The sequence below is a fragment of the Platichthys flesus genome, chromosome 11 (genome assembly GCF_949316205.1).
Source record: "Platichthys flesus chromosome 11, fPlaFle2.1, whole genome shotgun sequence".
Lineage (NCBI taxonomy): Eukaryota > Metazoa > Chordata > Actinopteri > Pleuronectiformes > Pleuronectidae > Platichthys > Platichthys flesus.
The window spans coordinates 10,332,176-10,355,842 of record NC_084955.1 but is presented as its reverse complement, the minus strand read 5'-3'; the positions used below and the strand labels follow the sequence as shown (position 1 = coordinate 10,355,842).

Genomic DNA, 23,667 nt, shown 5'->3' with positions numbered 1-23,667 from the left:
AGACCTCTTGGGTAATGCTGCTTCTCTCCTCACAGGTCTTGTCAGCACAGATATTTTATTTGCATCTGTATTTTCTCTTTCATTTATACATCTCCCTTTTTCTAAATCATCCTCTCCACAGGTGTCGTTCTTCCTGTTCATTGTGTTCGTGGTTTACACTATGCTGCCGTTCTCCATGCGGGAGGCCATCATCGCCAGTGTCCTGACCTCCGCCTCTCACACCATTGTGTTGAGCGTCTGCCTGTCCACTACAGCTGATCACATGGAACCGGTGGTGTGGCAGGTAAGGTCAAATGGTAGCATGGAGAACAAATACCGTATAAGATAAATCAACAGAACATTTCACATACTCGAATTATCCATAGTACAGTGCCCGTTTTAAACCTGCTTGTGTGAATGAGCTTTTTGCTTGGCTTATGTCAATCCCCCCGGACCCTACCTCAGAATAGTTCCTTATCATTTTGTGAGTCCTTCCTAGAAAGTTCTACAACATACTGTCACTTTGTATTGTTTGTATACTGGACGTTGTGTGGAGAGCTTTTTCTGAACAGCCTGTATTGCAGCTGTAAGTTAGAAAACTTTGCATTCATCCTAACCGGTTTATCCGTTTTTTATTAAAATGAAACTTAATTCGCTTCATTACTGTGCACGTGTGTGGTTTATATATAAGTTAGAATGATTGACTTAACTGGTGTTATAGTTAATACATGTGGACAACTTTTCAAAATAAAAGCTCTCTAATCAGCTCGATATAACGTATTCCTCTAATAAAACGGATGTGATTTTATTTTGTTGCAAATTTGCTAACGAGGAAGTGGTTCCATGAATGTTGCCATGATAGAGATCAGCAACTGTTAATGTCTGTCAGTCCGATATAATAATATAAAAGTAATGAGATTCCCAAAATGATCTGGTTTCGATCCAGTTGCCGACTAATGCTGTAGTTTATCTGAGGACGTGTACAAGAAGACATGTTCAACTTGGTCCACAAACTGAAAGCACATTGCCCCTCCCCCCAGTGACTGCAGAATATTGTAAAGTATAGCAGTTCCAAATCGTACCAATTTCGAGATTGCAACCTCCATAGGCCATGTGTAGTTAGTGATTTAGGTAGTGGGGCTACAATCTCAGCAAATATTCAAGGACTCAGTTTAAAACTTATCTTTCACCGTTTTGGAAATTGCACTTACTTATCTTTAGGAGTAAAATGCTGAGCGACCTGGCAGAAAGACAAGAAAAGGGTAAACTACTCCATCAAAAGGAAAGCCGTTTCAAACTCAACTTCCGTTTCCTTACCTCAAGTGAAGTTTAACCCAGTTTCAGTTCAATCTGTTTTAATACTTAGATTTAATCTCATTCAACTTGGTTTACGTTCCATAGTCTCCTAGACATGTATCTATATATTTTCCACTCAGCTTCCATTTGAACCATGCAGTATAGTCTTTTTATCAAACAAACAAATATGACCTTTAAACCAAAACTAATTTAGGATAGCAGTTGAGCGATATATATTCTAATGTATTTTTTTTTTTTAAATAAATGTTATCAAAAGGTCACCCACTTTCCAATGGTTTTGCTGTTTCAAGCACAAACTGTCCAGGGAGTTAGCATAAACAGGGAAAGGCAAAGAAATTACAATATCGGCACACCAATTATCAGGGTAATGTAGACTTTAATTAATTTGGGCTCATTTATACACCTATACACCCACAGCTAATTGTGGGCTTATTGTAACTACTGTATGAAGGAAAAAACATTAATCTAACAAGTATTTCACAAAAGCCATGCCTCATTGATAATCCTATTTCAAAGACCAGAATGCAATTTACTATTTCAGAGCCAAAAGGGAATTGCTAGCATAGAAAAAGACATAATAATTATAGTAATGATTATTTTACCAGGTCTTCATCTTGGTGACTTCCTGCCAGGGAATTGCTTTTCCCTAACTATGTCATGCTGTTTGTCAGCTGTTTTCCTCAAATGCTGTCTGACTGTTTTTTTCGCTGCACAAAGAAAATGTATTTATATATCTATATATATATAGTTATTCATCTTAATGATACATTAGTATCACACGATGTTAGATTCTTTGCAGCATCACTAATGTATTCATTGTTCAACAATCCCAGTTTGGTGAAGACTGTTTAAAACAATGACAATAACCCTTAAATTATTATCAAAGGACACTATATTCTTTGAAAAAGGATATACTGTTCATTACAAGAAAATATTTCCTTCACATTCTTAATGGACTTATATAATATGCGAATGAAAAATATAATATGCTATGTGCAACTGGAGCTGCATCTTCTTTCTCATCTCGTGCCTCTATTTTTATATATTTCTGCAAACATTCTTCATTGCTCCACGGAACGCTGCTGTGATGGCCTCATCTTCGCTTTTCCACTTTTTTCTTCCATGTAACTTTTTTATTTCTCCTTTTGTGTAACTGTAGCGTGTTCTTGTTGGCATCTGGGCCGCCTTGGGCTGTGTGCTACATGGTCACTATCTGTCAGCTCCTCTTGTGCATCAGGTCAGTTTGCCTGACAGCACAATTCTAATGGCAAATCTGCCAGAAAGGCGTGTCCTTTATGATGATCTACCCCTGTAAATATAGTTGTTTTTTTGGAAAAACAAAATCTGATTTTTGAAATTCTTCTGTGAATAATATTAAAGAAAAGATGTCAAACATTTGTTTTTCAAAATTATTTGGGCTCAATACTGTGTTGTGATAAAAGTAAAAGGTGGTCTTCAATTATTTTAGCTTACTTTGTATATGTATATTGATTTATATGTGTTTATACTTCAAATAAATGCTTCTGTTATATACATTACTGTGCAAACGTTTTGGGTACTTAAAATGATCTCATACAATATAGGAGACATCTGGTCAGTCACACATTTATTCTGCAGCATTACAACAACCTTATTTTTCCAGCCAAATTCATAGAAAACAGAACAAGATGTTATGCAACAGATGTTGTGGTCCCCACAGACCCTGGGCATCATGCAGTCCAAATAGGATTGTTTGCCAAAATGCTCAGATTAACCTACTAGCCAGGAACACTGTGTGCAAGTGCACTGAGGATAACTGGTTCTGTTTTTAAAGGTGGTCACACGAAATATAGATTTTTTTTTTGTTTGCAGTCTATTATCGGTTTGAAGTTAATTGATAAACAACGGGTATTTAAATTATAGAGGAAAACAGAGACCATCTCTAATCCAACTGACTTGACATACAAGGAGTCATCTCTTTTGATTCAATGTGTTTTCTGTTATTCTGTTTTGTGGCTGTTTTTTAGTTTTTTGAGGGATAACAGACGAAATTTATTCCTTGTATGCCTTACAAACCGACCGTGTTGTGTTACAAACGCATTGTGGGAAGAGACAGATTGTTGATCACTTAGCAGTCAGGATGGCATGCTGGTGCCACATGTGACATGGCTAAGGAACAAAATGATTACTAATAAACACAAACTAAGCCTAGTCTGAGCTCTCTGTTTAATTTGTTATGACAGCAATAGTTGATGTTTTCAAGTGAGGATGGTAGACCCTACTTCTACAAAGGATTTCCATATATAAAGTGATTTAAGATCTTTAGTCTTTATTTTTGTTCCTGTCGGTGATGGTATTGCATAACTCTCATTGTATTCCGTTATCACATGGAAGTACATTTTCTGTGCCATGGAAACAGCACCATTTCCAGCGGCTTCTTCTTCTTTCAGGTCAATATTGATCCTATACCCTGAAGCTTACTCACTTCACTCCTTCTAGACGTGGGTTGCTGGTTTAGCGTTTGTCATCAAGAGCTCGGGAGATCAGATAAAAAAAGTATGCAAAGGTTTTTGGTTCATCTCGGTAGAATTGTCTCTACAGGGCTTGGAATTAGAGCCTTTCAAGTCCCCCATGATCAAGTACTGTAAAGTCAGGATCTTTTGTAGCTTTTTCCAGAATTTTCAACCATATTATACTACCGCCTTCTTCAGCAAAGGATTTCTCAGTTTGTATTATGTGATCTTAGCACAGTCCTGATAAACGTCTTTGTTTTCGGGGAATGAGTCCTGTATTATACTTTGGAAGATCAATTTCCTTGATAAGCCTATGGGTTACAATTTAAAGCTCTGGACGAAACTAACTAACTTTTCAAACCTTTTCTGTTAAAAGAAGCTACAAAAACAAACCTGTCCATGTCGAACCAAAAGCTCTTTTTAACCTTTTCAATTTTTATATCACATGCTCTTGAGATCTCTAGAGTTCAGTAGTCCTTGTCTAGTTTAGTGTTGTGGTTTGAAACAATGAAATCATAGATCCAACAAAGATTGAACATTTCTATTAACACGTCTTAATGTATTGGCGTAATAAGGTAACGTAATATAATGTAAGAGCACTACAGACAAATTCAGGGATATTAATAGTTTCATTCAGCTTATGCCATGTCGTCCTATAAATTCACCCAACATCATATGAACAATGATTAATGTTCAAGTTATCCATTGTAACTTCAACAATTTCACACACACACACGGACAAACACACACGTCAACACAAAAAAGTGATAAGACATTAATGGACATTATTAAGTAATGTCTACAGCTCTGAAAGCTTTATCTTTGTCAGTGTCTGAGACATTCGACACTGTGATACTAAGGTCAATTATCCTGACTCAGCACTAATGAACACAATTCACCATTTATCATTTTATGTTGCCAGATTACATCGGAAGCCACTGTGTGTTGACGTGAAACTAGAAATGGTGATCATTTATTTAAAAAGAGCAACAGGGCATATCATATTGTGATGTGTTGTTTATCATGTGCGTTATGTATACATTTCTCTAAGGATTTTGTTTTGCGGTTTTTATTAACTAGAAATACATTTAATAGCAGTGTTTTAATTAGGACAATGCTGCAAAATAATCTCAATATTGGATTTTTGTACAATATGATTTTTGCATCATTGTGATAATGTACACTAATTATCAGTTATTCAATTCTACAAAGTTTTAATCAAGGTATTTCTGTTATTAACTGCTTCTCACATCTCACAATATGTCCCTGTATTACCAAATGACCTGCACTGTCAGACAGTATTTTATCCCCAGTATTTCATAGCCCTGCTGCGTGCGTTTCTGTCTGCCTGGGCCTTCTGTGTTTTTGCTCTTTTCTGTGCAAATGTGTGTATCAGATCGAGAAAGGGAAACCAATTCATTTTCCTCCGCCTGTGTTTCACTGGCCAAATGCCAATGTCAGCCCACTCTTTTGTGTGGGGACAAGCAGAGGCTTAAGCCCTTCTTTTTAGATAAGAGGAGGGAGGTCGGTTGACAGGAAGTCTGAGGTGTCAGAGGGTAACTATTGAACAGCAGCTATAAAAACCTCACCAGCTTTCTTTGTAGAATTTACCAAGGTGACTGTGTAGCACTCAAACATGCTGTTCAATCAGTCGGCAAATTGGCTAACACGCTTTTTGACTTAATTACACCATCTGACTTCTTTGGCCTTGTTGAATAATTACCTCTGGCTGGAGACTCAAAAGATACTTTTCCTAATGCTGTAATTTGTTCAGAGAACAACTGTAAATTGCTTTGACTTGTAGCAATGTCACTTTTAAATAATATGCAAAAGGATATGCAGTCGATTTATGGTATAGATACATCTAAAGAAACTAAGGAAGTGACTGTGGGCCTAGATATGCTATCAATATTCTCAGAAGGAAAATAAGTTTCCCTCAATGTCAGACAATTCCTTCACAAGCCCAATGCTCACACACTCCAACTAATAGTCATATTGTATATTGCACTTACACAGGACCTAGTGCAGGACATGCAAGACGTATGAACCAAACTAAATAAGAAGGGATGAGGGAGGGAGGGGAAAGAGGATGTGGGTATGGATAAAGTAGATGGATTAAAAAGATGCAATACAAGGGTGAATAGATAAACGGAAGGGAAAGGCTCGGGTCAAAGAAACTGAGACAGACCCAGTTTGATGGTGTAACCGGGTATATGAAGGTACAGGACTGTCTCAGAAAATTAGAATATTGTGATAAAGTTCTTTATTTTCTGTAATGCAATTAAAAAAACAAAAATGTCATGCATTCTGGATTCATTACAAATCAACTGAAATATTGCAAGCCTTTTATTCTTTTAATATTGCTGATTATGGCCTACAGCTTAAGAAAACTCAAATATCCTATCTCTAAATATTAGAATATCATGAAAAAGTATGCTAGTAGGGTATTCAACTAATCACTTGAATCATCTAATTAACTCGAAACACCTGCAAGGGTTTCCTGAGCCTTGAAAACACTCAGCTTGGTTCAGTAAACTAAATCACAAGTATGGGGAAGACTGCTGATCTGACTGCTGTCCAGAGGACCATCATTGACACCCTCCATCAGGAGGGTAAGACACAAAAAGAAATTTCTCAAAGAGCAAGCTGTTCACAGAGTGCAGTTTCAAAGCACATCCACAAAAAGTCTGTTGGAAGGGGGAAATGTGGCAGGAAACGCTGCACAACCAAGAGAGATGACCGCAGCCTTAACAGCATTGTGAAGAAGGGTCGCTTCCAGAATTTGGGGGAGCTTCAAAGACAGTGGACTGAAGCTGGAGTCCAGGTATCAAAAGCCACTGTTCACAGACGTGTCCGGGAAATGGGCTACAATAGCCGTATTCCCATGGTCAAGCCACTTCTGAACTCAAGACAATGGAAGAAGCGTCTGACTTGGGCTATGGAAAAGAAGCACTGGACAGTTGAAGAGTGCTCCAAAGTCCTCTTTTCAGACGAAAGCAAGTGTTGTATTTCATTTGGAAGTCAAGGCGCCAGAGTCTGGAGAAAGGCTGGAGAGGAGCAAAATCCAAGTTGCTTGAAATCCAGTGTGAAGTTCCTACAGTCAGTGATGGTTTGGGGAGCCATGTCAGCTGCTGGTGTTGGTCCACTGTGTTTCATCAAGTCCAGAGTAAAGCAGCTGTGTACCAAGAGATTTTAGAGCACTACATGCTTCCGTCTGCTGAAAAGCTCTATGGAGATGAGGATTTCATTTTCCAGCATGATCTGGCACCTGCCCACAGTGCCAAAACCACCAGTAACTGGTGTACTGACCATGGCATTACTGTCCTCGATTGGCCTGCCAATTCCCCTGACCTGAACCCCATAGAGAATTTGTGGGGTATTATGAAGAAGAAGCTGAAAGACACCAGACCCAACAATGTAAATGAGCTAAAGGCCCGCTGTTGAAGCATCCTGGGCATCCATAAACCCTAAGCAATGCCACAGGCTGATTGCCTCCATGCCACGCTGCATTGATGCAGTAATCCGTGCAAAAGGATTCCCAACCAAGTGCATTAATGGACATTTTCAAATGTTTGATTTTGTTTTGCTGTTATAAATCTTTTTTTTACTTGGTCTGAGGAAATATTCAAATTTTTTGAGATAGGATTTTTGAGTTTTCTTAAGCTGTAAGCCATAATCAGCAATATTAAAAGAATAAAAGGCTTGCAATATTTCAGTTGATTTGTAATGAATCCAGAATGCATGACATTTTTGTTTTTTTAATTGCATTACAGAAAATAAAGAACTTTATCACAATAATCAAATTTTCTGAGACAGTCCTGTATATATAACCGGGTCTAAGTTTGGTAGGTTAACTTCATTAGTTAAAATATTGTGTACATTTATCTGACCTTCCTGAGATTTGTGAATTTTCACCATTAAATGTCGTCACTCCTGTTCCTTCGTGTGCGTTAACTGTTCAGTGGGTATTAAGTTGGAAGGAATCATGCTGAAATCTCCACTATGTCAAGTCCATTAAACTTGACAGTGCTGTCTCTTTGGAATCTTAACGAGCCAACTGATTTATTGAAGAGGTGAAACCCTCCGTAAGGTCCAGATTTATGTGCATATGAAAATTCTATCTTTTCCTGCATAGAGCTTCAAACAGTGATGCATGGCTGAATAATTATTTTTTCTACTTTGCTAAAAGCTTGCAAAATGAATAGAATTATCTACCAATCCAGGATAAGATATTGAGTCTTTTAGTATTTCTACACAGTTCCTATTTAAAGCATCGAATACTCTGAAGATCCCTTATTTCAAAGTCAATCACAATTTAATGAATGTTCGTGTAAAAACCTGGAGTTCTTTTCCTGATTTTATCCAAACCGACAATAAACTAAGTGCTGTGATTACCCTGCTGTATTAGCTGCCCACAGTGTTCTTACATTACAACCTTCTCTCTCAGACTGAAAATAGCTTTAATTTGTGGTCTTTGTTATTAATTGTTGAGTGCCAAATCATCAATAATTCACCATAGCACTAGCTCTCTTTTTTCAGCTTTAGCTGATAGTACGTCACATTAACTCTCAGAAGTAGCAGCTGTTGCATATTACATGTATTCCCTGTTTAAGGGGAAGTAGGGCTTAATTAACTATCCTTTACCGACTACATTAAAATGGAGCTTGGAGCAATTAGACCTTCTGTTATGTTGTATCTCACACAGGATTTGGGTTTCTTAGAGATCCATTTCACGTTTCTCTTGAGGATGGTATAGTTTGTTTTCCCTCTGATTTAGATAAACCCAGGATTCCCCAGCACAGCTGAAAGCACTTAGAAAACCATCTCACCTGAGCCTGCTGTTATCTGCAATTGTGTATCAGTGAGCGATATGGACTGATTCACACAGCTGACCTTTCAGATTGTCTGATAGCTGTCAGTGTCTTGTCAAAAAGGCGCCTGCTAATGTGGCAGCACACAGGTTGAACTAAATGTTACTTAATACGTGAAGTCAACCACTAACAAGTATTTAGTCTCTGTTCGGCCTGCAGATGATACAAGGTGGTATTGCTTAACCTACTGCATGAGGGGTTCGTCAGAACATTTTAAAATAGATTTGTTATATTTATGGTTTTCTTAAAAGTGGCCTAAAATATCGCATACAATATATGAGCTACTGAAAACCCTTTTATAAAGCAGCCAACAAAGGCCCCATCTGGATGTGCTTCCTTTCAGTCATTCAGTACTTGTCTGAACTCGGTGCTTTGACCAATATTCCCATAGACATTAGACTTTCTATTAAAAGCTAAATGGTCAAGAGGCTTGTAAATGGGTTATGCCTTTAATAAAAAAACACAACCAATCCCAGGTTGTCTTTTTTTATCCTTTGTATAACAGTCAAATAATCAGTTCCAAGCTCGAGCCACACTCATGCACATGGCTTCTGCCCTCATGTTTGCTTTTCAAAAATAAAAAGTTAATAATACCATCATATGATATACATTTGGAACCAAATGTGTATCTGAACCACACTCTATGTAAAGATAGAAGAGAATACAATAGAACTTTGACTTCCACGAAAGTGGAAAATTGTCCTTTGCTCACCAATAAACAAGCAACATTACATTACAACAACATGAATAAAGACAATCATAGAAACAGCAACAATTTAAAACAATATAAAAAATAAAATCGGCATCAAGTACATCAGGAACATACAACATTACAACCCCCAAAAGCGAAGCCAAATCATCATGATGCCCCTGGTGTCTTGCTGTAGTAAATGCCATAGAGCCTCTTCCATGTTAGTAGATGGGACATCGAGCAAAGTAATAAAGTAGAAAGAAAAAAAGGATACATGTTTTTTGTATTTTTATGTAGTAATCATCACAATTATGATTGTTCAAATGTTGTTTTTTCCCAGTAAGTTTAGTTTAGAGTTATTTAGGCCTATTAAAAATGGCATTAAACATCATGATTGACAGCTTAGACTGACTCACAATTAGTCAGGGATGTGTTATTGGAGGACCTTGATACTGCGGCAGCAAACAGACAACGTATTGACAATGTCACTGCATGGTCGCAAAAACACTTACAACCATAGGTGATTATCATCTATTTGCAGATCTGGCTTACCATTTTAGAATAGATGGACTCAATGGCTTTACAGTGTTAAAAGAAAGAACCACTAATGAAATCAATTAAATCCATGTACAATTGCTCTTGTAGATCTATCAATCTACTGACAGCTGACTGATAGAAATACACAAACCACAGAAGGTAGACGTTTTCCCATCATACATTTTTCGAGCATGAAACGACATGGACAGTATGATTTAGGGAGGGTGAGAGGATTGGATTCCATAAATAAAATGAATGCTCTTTGTGCAGAAGGTCACAGGTTGATTACTCCTGTCATATAAAGTCAATCTTTTGGGCACATTAACGTCAGAAAAGGGTGAGCAATTTTCCGATGATCAGTCCGACAGTGAGGTCACCATTATGCAAGAAGGAAAGACGGAGACTGTAAGTGAAAGGGAAATTGGTGAGAATCCGACAAGGCAGGCATACTTTTGAACGGGAGTATGACTAAGAGACGGAGAGGGAGCAAAAGAATATAATTATAAAAAAGTGATGGGAGAGAACCATTAAATTGTCCATTTGCTTTAAATTGCAAACATATTGAGATCAGTACCATAAGATCCCCTCCTGGGTCTTAATACATTCACCTGTCTTTACTGGGCCACTTAACATAACAACTCCTCTAATGGACGTTTCTATATATCGCTGCCATGATTAATAAGGGAATACGAGAGTGAAAGTAAACTACTGTTTTGAATTGAGAATCAACCCAATAGACTTGACTTCTCACAGATTGCAATTTTCACTCTGTGGGTAAGTATATTGCAGACGTTTGGTTGCAGTAACCACTTATCCTCAAGCATCAGATTCAACACAGCACTTGTTGTATTCTCTGCTGATATTGCAGGATATTGTCTCTGTGGAGCACAATGAGTCAGGAAACGCTCGGCTAATCACTTGTAAAATCACTTGTTATTACAATAAAGATAATCACTTTAGATTTATTGTGGTATTGTTATTGATCTATATCATCAGTGATCCTTTTGTGGGCATCATTAACGGCAGCAGCATCTTATAAGCCCTGCCATGGCCAAATGGAGCCTGTAGTGGGGTGTGGTGCTTGCTGTTATCACACTAATTAGAGAACAGACAGGCTTCCCTTTGTGCAGTGAACCTGAGCTCATTAGAGACCGTGGATGTAGACGAGAGGTGTGGGCACACAATTAGCCACTGTGTTTATTTGTTACATAGTGTTTGTTGCCTTTCTTTTTTTTGCTCCATCTACAGGGCAGACGTAAATCGGATCAAGCCGCAGTAAAGCTGGTGCAGGGAATACACAATGCCACTTTTAGGTAATAAACACCTTAGTGGGGGCAGTAGAGGGGTCACACACATCTAATACCGTTTACTTACCATACTACTGTATATCTTTATTTCGATGTCATCAGCGTTACCTTTTAAATAACTGACTCACAAGACAATTAAATGAAAGCTGTTTTGTTTCTGAATTCCACATTTTCCTAGAATACTGTGTGTGATGCAGAGTGTTGGCGTCACTGCAAGATCTCATTTACAAAGGTCTCGTACTCTTGAGAAAAAGCCTCATTTCTCACTTGAGAGTTTTTTTTTAGTTTTGGACTCAAGCCCCAAAACATTGAAGCAATAAAGTGATGGAGCATGTTGGTGTAGTATATATTGTCCTAACATCCAAGGCAATGTACACAAGCTATGAGAAAATAACTGGTACATTTTTAAGGCCAAGGACAAAAGGTCAGAGTAGGAAAGATTTTGCACCTAAATATAAGTAATATAAGTTAATACAATTGATGGGTTTATGATTGGTTAGCTGGACAAATCTTTTGTGATTGATCAACCTTTTGATATATCAGAAATGTCATGCCCCTTCCCTAGAGGCTTCCACTCAGTCAAAAAAAAATGCAGAGTGGGGTTAAGTTAATTGGAGACTCTTAATTGTCTGTGGGTGTGGTCTATCTATGTTGGCCCTTTAATACGCTGGCCACCCGTTTAGGGTCTACTCGCCTCTCACCCACTATATGGCTCCAGTCCCCCCCCCGTGGCCCTAAAAGGATAAAGCGGTATAGGTAATGAATTGCTAGCCGGTAGGGGGTCATTTCACATGGTACTTGGTGATGTAGGTGCTTTATGGCAAAAAAAGCTAGCAGTGTTTTTTATGGGAGAGAACTCCTTTTGTGATTACTTGTACAGACAATATATGACCCTAAAGGAAATGGAGCAACCCAAAGAGCACAATGGGCGCATAACCGGTAATGTAATTTGCCTCTGGTGAGATAAGGGCTACATCTTTTGCATTGTGTTTTGGAGATGGTCTGAATTGCTGTACATATATATTTTTAACAATAATGTTTTGACCATACACTGAATAGTATTATTATTATTGTATATATACTTTCCCTTCAAAATTATTTTCACAAAATACCCTGATATCTTGCTATTCATTGACTGTCCTGGATGTTTTGAGTAGGCTTTCAGATAGTTGAGATTATAGTACAGTTACAATTTCATATATATATAAGTACGATGCCAAACAAGGATTATATACTTTTGGTGAGTCAAGCGTTTTTGCAGGAAAACACTCAGGGCAAAGAGGGAAAGACGGTTTGAAGGATGGAGCCAAACAAGGCTGACGTGTGAGCGCGGGGAGCAGACTGATGGAGCCAGGGGGTTAAGTGAAGCTTGAGACCAGTTGAGATGGGCTGTTAATGGAGAGGTGCGTCGCACGGCGAGCGTGGCAAGCAGAGAGTTGAGCAGACAAACAGCTTCAGGAGGTGATCCTGAAGCTGTAGGAAATAAAGGGTTACAAATCCCCATTTGAATTATCTGTAGATGTAACCAGTGATATCCTTGTGTTGTAGTTTCTAATGCACAAAAGTTCTGACATCAATCTCAGACAATATTTGAGTGTTTCCAACATTTCAGAGAATATTTATTTTTGTTTAAGTTCATCACAACATTTTTGCTATATTAGCCAGATTCTCCTTAACTCCCTTATTTATTTTAGTTTGCCAACAATGGCCATAATAAGCTTTTGTTCTTTTTACATGTTTAAACACAATATAATAATTTTCTCTTTGTTGTTGTATATCATTCTTAATATATAATGCTTCTTATTATCAGCTGCAACACGGTGTGTGTGTGTGTGTGTGTGTGGTGTGATTGTTGATATGACAACATCCTCTGCAGACACTAACTGGAACTAAAAGCTGTTTTTTATACCAAAGCAGTTGTTTATATGTTTGTCTGTCTGCGATAACATCAAACTGTGTAAGATGCAGTCATGAAACTTTACAGCTGTGTAGTTAAGAACAAAATGAAGTCTGAGGATGAAGAGGGGGGTACTCATGTAATCATGTAGTAATGACTACTGAGTAATTATGTGATAACGTAGTAATGATAGTATTCATGGGTCTGAACATCCTGTTTACTGGTGTCACCTCTAGTTCATGTCAACTAAAGATGGTCTCTAGAACTGTGATTCACTCATGTTTATAAAACCTTCTACATGATAACAGCTACAAATAAACTGAACCTTTTGCAATGCTGAATAGTGCGGGATCATCTTTTCTTTTTTATAATGGTTGGTGCAAATATATCTAATTTAATTATTTTACAGGTATGATTTTATTAAGCAGATCGGGATATAAGACACAAGCTATATGTATATGGCCAGGCCCTTGTTCAGTACAGTATGTACAGTTTACAAAAATGTACAATACAATAGAAAATACACAAACACACAGTAATGTTGAATGCATTTCCCTATTCAGCTTAGTTTCTGCTCATTCTAGAAAATGCCAGTATACCAGTTTAACTCCCCATTAACAAATTTGTTGTCTGGTATATATCTAACACTATTTTTGTCTGTCCTGCAGATTTTGGCCAATATCATAATTTTCTTGTGTGGAAACATGGCAGGGGCGTACCACAAGCATCTGATGGAGTTGGCACTAAAACAGACTTATCAGGACACCTGCAACTGCATCAAGTCCCCAATAAAACTGGAGTTTGAGAAGAGACAACAGGTAAAGTGTTAAGGGTTAGGGTGTGAGATTATGTTGAAGTGTCAGATGTACAGTGCCTTGCATAAGTGTTCACCCCCTTTAGACTTTTCTACATTTTGTCATGGTATAACCACAGATTAAAATTGATTTCATCGTGAGTGTATGTAATTGACCAACACAAAATAGTGCATCATTTGGAAGTGGGGGGAAATATTACATGGATTTCACAATTATTTACAAATAAAAATCTGAAAAGTGTTGAGTGCATATGTATTCACCCCCTTTACTGTGAAACCCCTAACAAAGATCTGGTGCGACCAATTGCATTCACAAGTCTCATTTGCAAGTCACATAATTAGTAAATAGGGTCCACATGTCTGCAATCTAATCTCAGTATAAATACACCTGTTCTTTGACGGACACAGAGTTTGTTGGAGATCATTACTGAACAAACAGCATCATGAAGACCAAGGAGCTCACCAAACAGGTCAGGGATAAAGTTGCGGAGAAATATGAAGCAGGGTTAGGTTATAAAAAAATATCCAGAGCTTTGAACATCTCTCTGAGCACCATAAAATCCATCATAAGAAAATGGAAAGAATATGGCACAACCGAAAACCTACCAAGAGGAGGCCGTCCACCGAAACTGAAGAGTCGGACAAGGAGAAAATGAATCAGAGAAGCAACCAGGAGGCCCATGGTTACTCTGGAGGAGTTGCAGAGATCCACAGCTGAGGTGGGAGAATCTGTCCACAGGACAACTATTTGTCGTCTACTCCACAAATCTGGCCTTTATGGAAGAGTGGCAAGAAGAAAGCCATTGTTGAAAGGGATCCATAAAAAATCCTGTTTGGAGTTTGTCAGAAACCATGTGGGAGACACAGCAAACATGTGGAAGAAGGTGCTCTGGTCAGATGAGACCGAAATCAAACTTTTTGGCCTCAATGCAAAACGCTATGTGTGGCGTAAACCCAACACTGCCCATCACACTGAGCACACCATCCCAACAGTGAAACATGGTGGTGGTAGCATCATGCTGTGGGGATGCTTCTCTTCAGCAGGTACAGGGAAACTGGTCAGAATAGAGGGAAAGATGGATAGAGCCAAATACAGGGAAATCCTTGAAGAAAATCTGAGGCAGTCTGCAAAAGACTTGAGGCTGGGGCGGAGGTTCATCTTCCAGCAGGACAATGACCCTAAACATACAGCCAGAGCTACAAAGGAATGGTTTGGATTAAAGAATGTTAATGTCTTAAAATGGCCCAGTCAAAGCCCAGACCTCAATCCAATAGAGAATCTATGGCAAGACTTGAAGATTGCGGTTCACAGACGGTCTCCATCCACTCTGACTGAGCTTCATCTGTTTTTGCCAAGAAGAATGGACAAACCTTTCCATCTCTAGATGTGCAAAGCTGGTAGAGACATACCCCAAAAGACTTGCAGCTGTAATTGCAGCGAAAGGGTGTTCTACCAAGTATTGACACAGGGGGGTGAATACTTATGCACCCAACAGATGTCAACTTTTTTGTTCTCATTATTGTTTGTGTCACAATAAAATTTATTTTGCACCTCCAAAGTACTTTGCATGTTTTGTTGATCAAACGGGAAAAAGTTTATTTAAGTCTATTTGAATTCCAGTTAGTAACAGTACATAATGGGAAAAAGTCCAAGGGGGGTGAATACTTATGCAAGGCACTGTAGGTGGTGATAGTGCTTTGATTACAGGGGGGGAGAGGCGGTGGTCCAGTGGCAGAAACTTGGACTATGGGCAGAGAAGGTCTCTGGTTCGTCTCTGGTTCATCTCCACAGAGAGACAACAAAAGACGAACCTGGATTGATATGTCCAAAAATCCCAGAGTCTCCCTACCCTGTCTAGTGCCCCTGAGCAAGGCACCTTACTCCCCCAACATCTGCTCCCCGAACGCCGTACATGGTCGCTCACTGCTCTGTGTGTCCTGCACCAAATGGGTTAAAAGCAGAGATAAAATTTCCCTACCTGCATGAGTGTGCCTTTGCATGTCTGTGCATGTGTTTGGGACTAATAAATGCTTCTCAATTATAATAATGAGGAGCATGAATGAGGAATGGATCATGTAACATGGGTAATGGTTATGATGACGACAATAACTCTGTTAGATGACAAATTAGCACGGAAACTCCTTGGGTAATAACACCATATCAAACTCTGAGCAAAATAACTGATGTTGATCCAAAGTTTTGTTTCACTTTTAGTGAGGATTTATTTTTCATTACCATATTAATGCTGCCCTTGAGTGAAACTGCCGACATCTTTTTTTTTTTTACCCAATTCACCTTCACTGAAACTTTGCATCTAAAAATGATGTGTGTCATCAGTATGTGTGTCACAGCCTTAATGGTGCTAAACATTAATGGTGTTAAACATTCAGTTTCTCAGCTCGTTGTGCCCTAAGGACTTTATCTACAATCTCTCAGCTCTGCATATAACTGTTGGTGCCTGATTCCTGTGCTTTAAGAAAAGACAGAGTCCCCAGAGAATTGGTGTTGGGGCTTGTGTTTTACACAACGTGGTCATTGTTAATGAGCTCAGTTAGAGTGCTGATAATGTCAATTCCTGGAGCCCTCTGCATGTGTTCCTGCAGTAATGTGTGGTGTTTAGGTTTGTCCTGTGCAGCATTATAAGGTTTTTTGGTTATCAAATCAGTTCTATGCATTTACATGAGATCAATCCATGAAAAAGGACCATGCAGCTTATGTTAAATATCGAGGGGTAACATGCATTTTGTCAAATACTGGAGATAAGACTTTGACAAAAACATAAAAGGGACAGGTCTCATTATTACATGATTAGAGGCGGCAGGTCATATTCTCTTTTCTCTTCTATACACAATTGAAGAGTAGAATATAACATATTATGTAGTTTCCGTTGCACTGAATCTCTGCAGTCGACCACCACCAAACATGTCCTCCAACAAATAGAAGCAATTTCCTCAAAGTCAATGTTTCTTTATTTGGATTAGACAGTTTCTTGCGCAGTCTTTTAAAAATCCCAATAATGTGGAGCCGATGAGCCTTAATCTGTGAAACCTAACCTGAATTTTAACTTAAAAAGATGCTTTTTAAATTTCACACCAGGGACAGGCTGATCCTCCAGTCTAAAATGATATAGTCATGTAAACTTTCAACTTTTTTCTCATTGTATTATGACTTCATCCTTGTGAAATAAAAATTCTATTCTCGTAAAATTGACTGCTGCTGCACCACTAGTCCTGGTAATAGCCTAGGCGTGGAGTGGAGCTGGTTATCCCTTGTTCTGCTACAGCTGCCATGAGTGGAGCTGAAAATGCCTTGGGTTTTCCAGCAGCCCCGGAGTGCTGCTTTTGTTTTTGACAGATGGTTTGAACAGGGCAGAGCCACATTTCTCCCGAGCGCTCCGTGCACTCATACTGTATGCTGCCTGCTTTTATCCAGAGTGCCCTGCAGTACACTGCATATATTTTCAGTACTAGTGTTCTGAGGGGCTCTATGCAAATTCATCATAAACCGAAAGTCGAGGCAGAGTTTGTTAGCAGCCACCGTGGACCTCTCCTCCCGGTACGAACGAATCCTCTGAGCCCTCTGATCAATGGTGCAGAAAACAAGTCAAGTTGGAGGTGACATTCGCTTAATTAAGTGGATTCTCCCCTCTTGAATCTCTCCTTACCCAAAGAGAAGTTTTAATTGCTAATTACTGAGCTGGTTGTCTTCGAGTAAAACCAACAGTAACCACAGAGAAGTGGGTAAGCTACCACTTACTAAAAAAGTAAGGGCTGAGTTTGACTTCTGGTCACAGCAAAAAAATTATAATGAACAGTCAAAAAAAGAAATTTAATTGATCATCATTTTGAGTAACAGCAAGGAAGCTGACACAATGTGGTGCTTGACTAAATTCACTAAGGAGTGGATGTATTCATGGAGACTGGTGACATAATGGTTACAGCTTTCATCTGCCTGCTGTCGTCAAAAGTTATACTTCAGAATTGTTTGGGGACAAAATGTATTTTAATATCAGTTGGTTAAACTTTTTCAGTTGGGTAGTCTTTGATCATTATATGCTGATTACATATCATAAATGTCCAGATGTTGGAACTTAAGCCTGTTTTGTTAATTAAGTCAAAGATTTGTTCTTGATTTGCATTTTCAGGACTTCTAATTCTATTAAATGCCACTGGCATAGCCTAGAAATTTGTCCCTGAGAAAGGAACTGCTGGGGATCTGTGGTTGCTGACCAGAAATGACATGGTCTATGACTATGTGATTTTTTTTATATACATAATAATTCATTGAAATAAGCAGATTCCTATTTATTTATAGGTGTCCTTGTTTTCTAAACATCCTCCTGCTACTGCTTTTCTTTTTGTGTGGTTGCCATTAGGAGCGTCTCCTGTTGTCGCTGCTGCCGGCTCACATTGCCCGTGTGATGAAAGCTGAGATCATCCAGAGACTGAAGGGACCGAACTTTGGCCAGATGGAGAATACAAACAATTTTCACAACCTTTATGTGCAGAGGCACACAAATGTCAGGCATGTGTTGTGAATTTGAATTTATGTCACCAAGCAGTACTGTCGTGTTCAGATTGACATACGAGCTGCTCTAATGTCTTACAGTTATGGAAGTATGATATTTCAGTATATTGATCAAAATATTTTTTCCACTTCTAGTATACTGTACGCCGATATAGTTGGATTCACGCGGCTGGCCAGTGACTGTTCACCTGGAGAGCTGGTGCACATGCTGAATGAGTTGTTTGGCAAATTCGATCAAATTGCAAAGGTAAACATCAGATTATCAAACCCTGTCACCTTTAAACATATGCTAATTTAGTCTATTGTACTAAACAACTACTAATATCTTATATTATGCTTCTGGTTTTATCTGCTTTTTGTGATGTGTCTCAGTGGCATCACTTTTTGTTGCTTCCCGATGGATTTGTGTTATTTCTGTAAAACACCCGGTCAAACATGGATGATTGGACTTTACACTGAGTCATTTGCAGTGTGGATTATGATGTAGTTTGTAGCACGAACATCTCAACAAAAAGAACAAGTGGTGAACATGACTCAACAGCTTGTTGAGTCATACAATATAGAATTTTTTTACAAACAGAAATAGCCAATAGATGATAACACACTATAGCTACAGTACAAAGCCTGTTGAATGTAAGAAATCTGAGGAGGCGTTTATCCCTAAAAGGTTTATTTTATGTGTTTAAATTGAAAATCTGCCTGCTGGACCTTTTATCTGAACCTGTGTTCCACCTTTGTAAAAACCAGGAGAATGAATGTATGCGGATCAAAATCCTTGGCGACTGTTACTACTGTGTGTCCGGACTGCCAGAGTCTTTACCAAACCATGCGAAGAACTGTGTGAAAATGGGTCTGGACATGTGCGAAGCCATCAAGTAAGTGCCAGTTACATAAGAGTACAGCTAAAGCAGGACAACCGTGTTTTTGAAATGCGTGCTTCTCTGTTACTCAACCACATGTCGGGGCAAGAATATCCCTCAAGTTTACAGTAGTAATGTTACACCTTTGACACAAATAATGGGGCCTATTCCTCATTTTGCAATCATATGAAAACTAAATTGTGTTGCCTCGAATGGGACTACAAAAACAACCTTATGCTGATTGTGTGTCCCTTAACTCAGCAACACTCTAAAGACTCAAGAGTTTCAGGTGCTTTTGACTACTGGTAATTCAAAGATTGCTCAGATATGCTTTAATACCCAGTCAGCATTGAGCTGCATGTATTGAAACATCCCTACATGTACTTTCATGATTGCTAATCTAGCTATATGTGTTGCATTGGTAAATGTGAGCTCCTATCTTATCTTTAAGCTTCAGTTAGACAGAAATAATTAGGATGGAAAAACTTGAGGCTCAATAATGCTTATGTCTTTACGTATGAACAGAGTCGCATCCATTTCAAACTATGTGTCCCTGCCCACATACTTAAATTTGTACTTTTAATTTGGCCAGTTGGTAAGACGTACATCCACTAGAGGGCAGTGTAGAGTCGAGTTTGTGACAACAATAATGGCGACAGTGGAGGAGGTTGTGATAATGTGCCTTTAAAGAGAATCCTTGTCCCTGTGCCAAGGTGAAGTAACATCACATCATGTAGTTTCTTACCAACTGGCAAAGCCATTCCTCAAAATCTGTTGCCATTGTTAAAATGTCCCCACGTGTCATATCGCTTAAACTATCAGCTACACTGCCCCCAATGTTTCCCGATGGTACTGCTAAAGTTCGTCTGTTTTGTCCCTACTCGAAAGCTTTCAGAAAACATGCACAAATACGAACAAAATTAGAAGTGAGGACAGAAGGCTCCATCTGTTCCTGTATATCTAACGTTGAGCATGAATTAGCTATTAGAGTGACTGTTGAAAATGCCACTCCACTTTTTAACTGGCTGACCTGTTTCTTTCCCCAACTGTTTCAGTTATTTGCATAAACCATAAAAGTCATAGCGGGAAATTATCTCTCAGTGAGTATTTTTATGTTACTCCATATTAATCAGTCTATTTTCGGTGTATGACAGGAAAGTGAGAGATGCCACAGGGGTTGACATCAACATGCGCGTTGGTGTGCACTCAGGGAATGTCCTGTGTGGTGTGATTGGACTTCAGAAGTGGCAATATGATGTTTGGTCACATGATGTCACATTGGCCAATCACATGGAGGCAGGAGGTGTACCAGGGTGAGTAAGCATTAAGCTGTATTATTTTTGGTAAACCCTCCCTCACTTCTGAAGGATATATAGAGAGCCACATTTAATTGTCCTAAAAAAATGATTAGTTGATTGTTCTTTCCGTTTGTTCCAGACGAGTCCACATCACTTCAGTGACACTGGAACACTTAAATGCTTCCTATAAGGTGGAAGACGGGGATGGACAGGAAAGGGACCCCTACCTAAAGGAACACGGAGTCATCACTTATTTAGTCATAAACCCAAAGGTTCCAAAGCACATTGAAGAAAATAAACGTTGGACGTTGAATAAAATGCAATACAATTAATACATGTTTCCTTGTTTGTCCAGGTGGAGCGCCGGAGCCCAGAGCAACAATACCGTCCCAGACACACTGTGTACGGGGCAAAGATGAGGGCCTCAGTCAGGATGACCCGCTACCTGGAGTCGTGGGGAGCAGCCAAGCCCTTTGCCAACTTGCACCACAGAGACAGCATGACTAATGAGAACGGGAAGATCAACACGGCTGTGTGTCTTTTTTTTCTACCCACACAGCATATTGATATCTAAGTGGTGAAGAGGTTTAACTGTTTTTTTTTAACCGTTCTCTCCACTTTTGCTCTATGTGTAGGATGTGCCGATGGGGCAGTATCATTTCAAGAGGAGATCAGAAAGGCAAGCTGCTCATTTTTACAGCACCAGCACAATTATCTTATTACTTCACAGTGCAGTCTGATGACAAGATGTTTAATAAGAGTAGACTTCTGCAAGTGTGTAACTAATATTGCGTGCACTTAAAATACATTCTGTGTCTTTTTCTTGTCGCCCCTGATAGGACAAAGTCTCAGAAGAAAAGATTTGAGGAGGAATTTAACGAGAGGATGATAAGGACCTTTGATGGGATAAATTCACAAAAGTAAGGTTAACTTTTTTATATTACCGTCCAAAATGTGTCGCATATTAGAAAGTTTGGGTCTACTAAACTTAGAACAGATGAATCATGGCAACATTAAAGCAAAAGTGTACACAAAAGTCTGTGCCTTTTAAAGTAAACAACGCATCAACATACAACCCCTGCAGACACAAAAAGTTCACGGTTCCAAAAATGAACTCAAAATTAATTTGTTCCATTTTTCATTATGATGATTTATGTGACAAATGTATGATCATGTGTTGAGTTATTAATCAATGGTATCGGATCATGACTCTGTGACGCTCCGCTCACTTTATAACTGAGTCCTGACTGTGAGCGTCTCGTGTTGTACTGAGCACAAAATGTTGGTGAGTCATCTTTCATGATGCTTGGATGCAGTCTAATAACTCTGGAGCGAATCAAACAAACAATAAGTGTCATGGTGGAGGACCATGTACAAATCAACAGCAGCTCCTCCTCTGATCCCTGAGCCGCTGTGACCAGAGAAACTCTGTATTTCTCTGTTTCCACTGTTGAACGGGGAGCTACGTTCATTCTCGCTGGTGTGAACATCACTCACGTTCATCATGAAAACTGATTCCTTCACTTCATCGTTAACAGAAGCATTCATGCACCGCACTGTACAGGGAGCCTCTGCAGGGAGGCTGAAGAGCTGCATATGGCTCCAGAGCCGCGGGTTGCTGAATCCTGGCCTAGAGCTATATTCCAAAAGCTTCAGTTTGAATCTTAAACCTGTTCATGGTGGATTTATCTTCTTCGGATCATTGTCCTGTTGCAACTATTTTTTATTGTCAAATACAACTTGTGGTCTAACAATCTATCACCACACATGTTTTTACAGTCATCTTTAAATCTTCAGATCGAGAATTTATGGAATTTAGATTGTGCACTGTTACTGGCAAAGTTCTAAAGATCAGGAAGGATTTACTGATGGTGCGACCATAAACTTTATGAGAATTCACCTAAGACGATCACAGGGTTGATTTGATGTCTCCATCTCTTAAAACAGAGTTAATATCTTTTTCATTAGTTTGCTCACATGCCCAAAGCTCCAATTGGATAGGATTCTATTGATGAGGTTTCTCCAGTTAAACAAATAAAAAACACCTACTTGTAAACACTAATGACGGAGCTCTATATTTTGTTATGGCAGGTTACACTGAACAAACAATATTGGTTATTAAAAGAATGGCTTAATATAATTTGATGTGTTTTATAATTACAACACAACAAATGTGTACAAATGCATACATGAAAGCAAATAGAGATAAAAATCAGTTTCATTTGTTTTCCTCTAGGCCGATAAAATGTCCCATAGATTTAAAGCTTATAAGGTTAATGCAGATCTGAGTGTATTACAAGTAGAACACATAACCTTTGTCGGAGCTACTATTATGGTTTTAATTTAAATTGTTCTTATGTCTGTTCTCTCTTGGGGTTGTAATAAATTATTCAAATTTTAAAAATCTGCACAATATTTAATATGTATATAGTGATGTTGATTAAAACTGTACTTATCATTATAAAGTAATATGTTTTAATTTATACGGCCTATTTGTCTCCAGACAGTGGCTAAAGTCTGAGGACATCCAAAGAATATCGTTATTCTTTCACAACAAATCCTTGGAGAAGGAGGTAAGAGCCAGTTGAACTACATGATTATAATTCTTGTTGTGTTATATATGTATAAATGTGTGTTGTGTAGTTATTTTAAAAGCGAATTACAGAACATGCTGTTAATGTTTGTTCTTTTTTCTGCACTTGTGGTACCTTGAACCTTCTTTTGAATCTTTCAGTACAGAGCAACAACCTTGCCTGCCTTTAAATACTACGTCACCTGCGCCTGTTTGATCTTTGTCTGCATTTTCATTGTGCAGATTCTTGTCCTTCCAAAGTACGTGTACTTTATTTCAAACTATCAAATGCAAAACATTGCTTTTAACATAATGTTTTCATATATGTTGATAGCATTTATTTTTACATTTTCGAGGCTATAAACGTTTGAGTCAACTAAAGTCTGTCAACTTTTTTTTTTTAGAACACCTGTCTTGGGAATATCCTTTGGAATGGCTTTTCTTATCCTTTCTTTAATCATCTTCATTTGTTTCATCGGGCACTTTATGGTGAGTAAATCCATT

The 23,667-nt window shown here is 38.6% G+C and overlaps 1 protein-coding gene across 1 annotated transcript in view; it reads left to right on the top strand.

The window, feature by feature from the left end:
- Positions 1 to 23,667, top strand: part of adcy2a (adenylate cyclase 2a) — a 55,374-nt gene that overhangs the window by 14,472 nt on the left and 17,235 nt on the right. Inside the window, exons 3-15 of the mRNA XM_062399531.1 lie at positions 122 to 283; positions 13,760 to 13,909; positions 18,282 to 18,430; positions 18,569 to 18,680; positions 19,181 to 19,308; positions 20,448 to 20,606; positions 20,731 to 20,863; positions 20,947 to 21,123; positions 21,227 to 21,270; positions 21,431 to 21,511; positions 23,095 to 23,164; positions 23,326 to 23,423; positions 23,568 to 23,652. Of these exons, the coding sequence (XP_062255515.1) occupies positions 122 to 283; positions 13,760 to 13,909; positions 18,282 to 18,430; positions 18,569 to 18,680; positions 19,181 to 19,308; positions 20,448 to 20,606; positions 20,731 to 20,863; positions 20,947 to 21,123; positions 21,227 to 21,270; positions 21,431 to 21,511; positions 23,095 to 23,164; positions 23,326 to 23,423; positions 23,568 to 23,652 (1,548 nt within the window). The remainder of the gene's footprint in view (positions 1 to 121; positions 284 to 13,759; positions 13,910 to 18,281; positions 18,431 to 18,568; positions 18,681 to 19,180; positions 19,309 to 20,447; positions 20,607 to 20,730; positions 20,864 to 20,946; positions 21,124 to 21,226; positions 21,271 to 21,430; positions 21,512 to 23,094; positions 23,165 to 23,325; positions 23,424 to 23,567; positions 23,653 to 23,667) is intronic.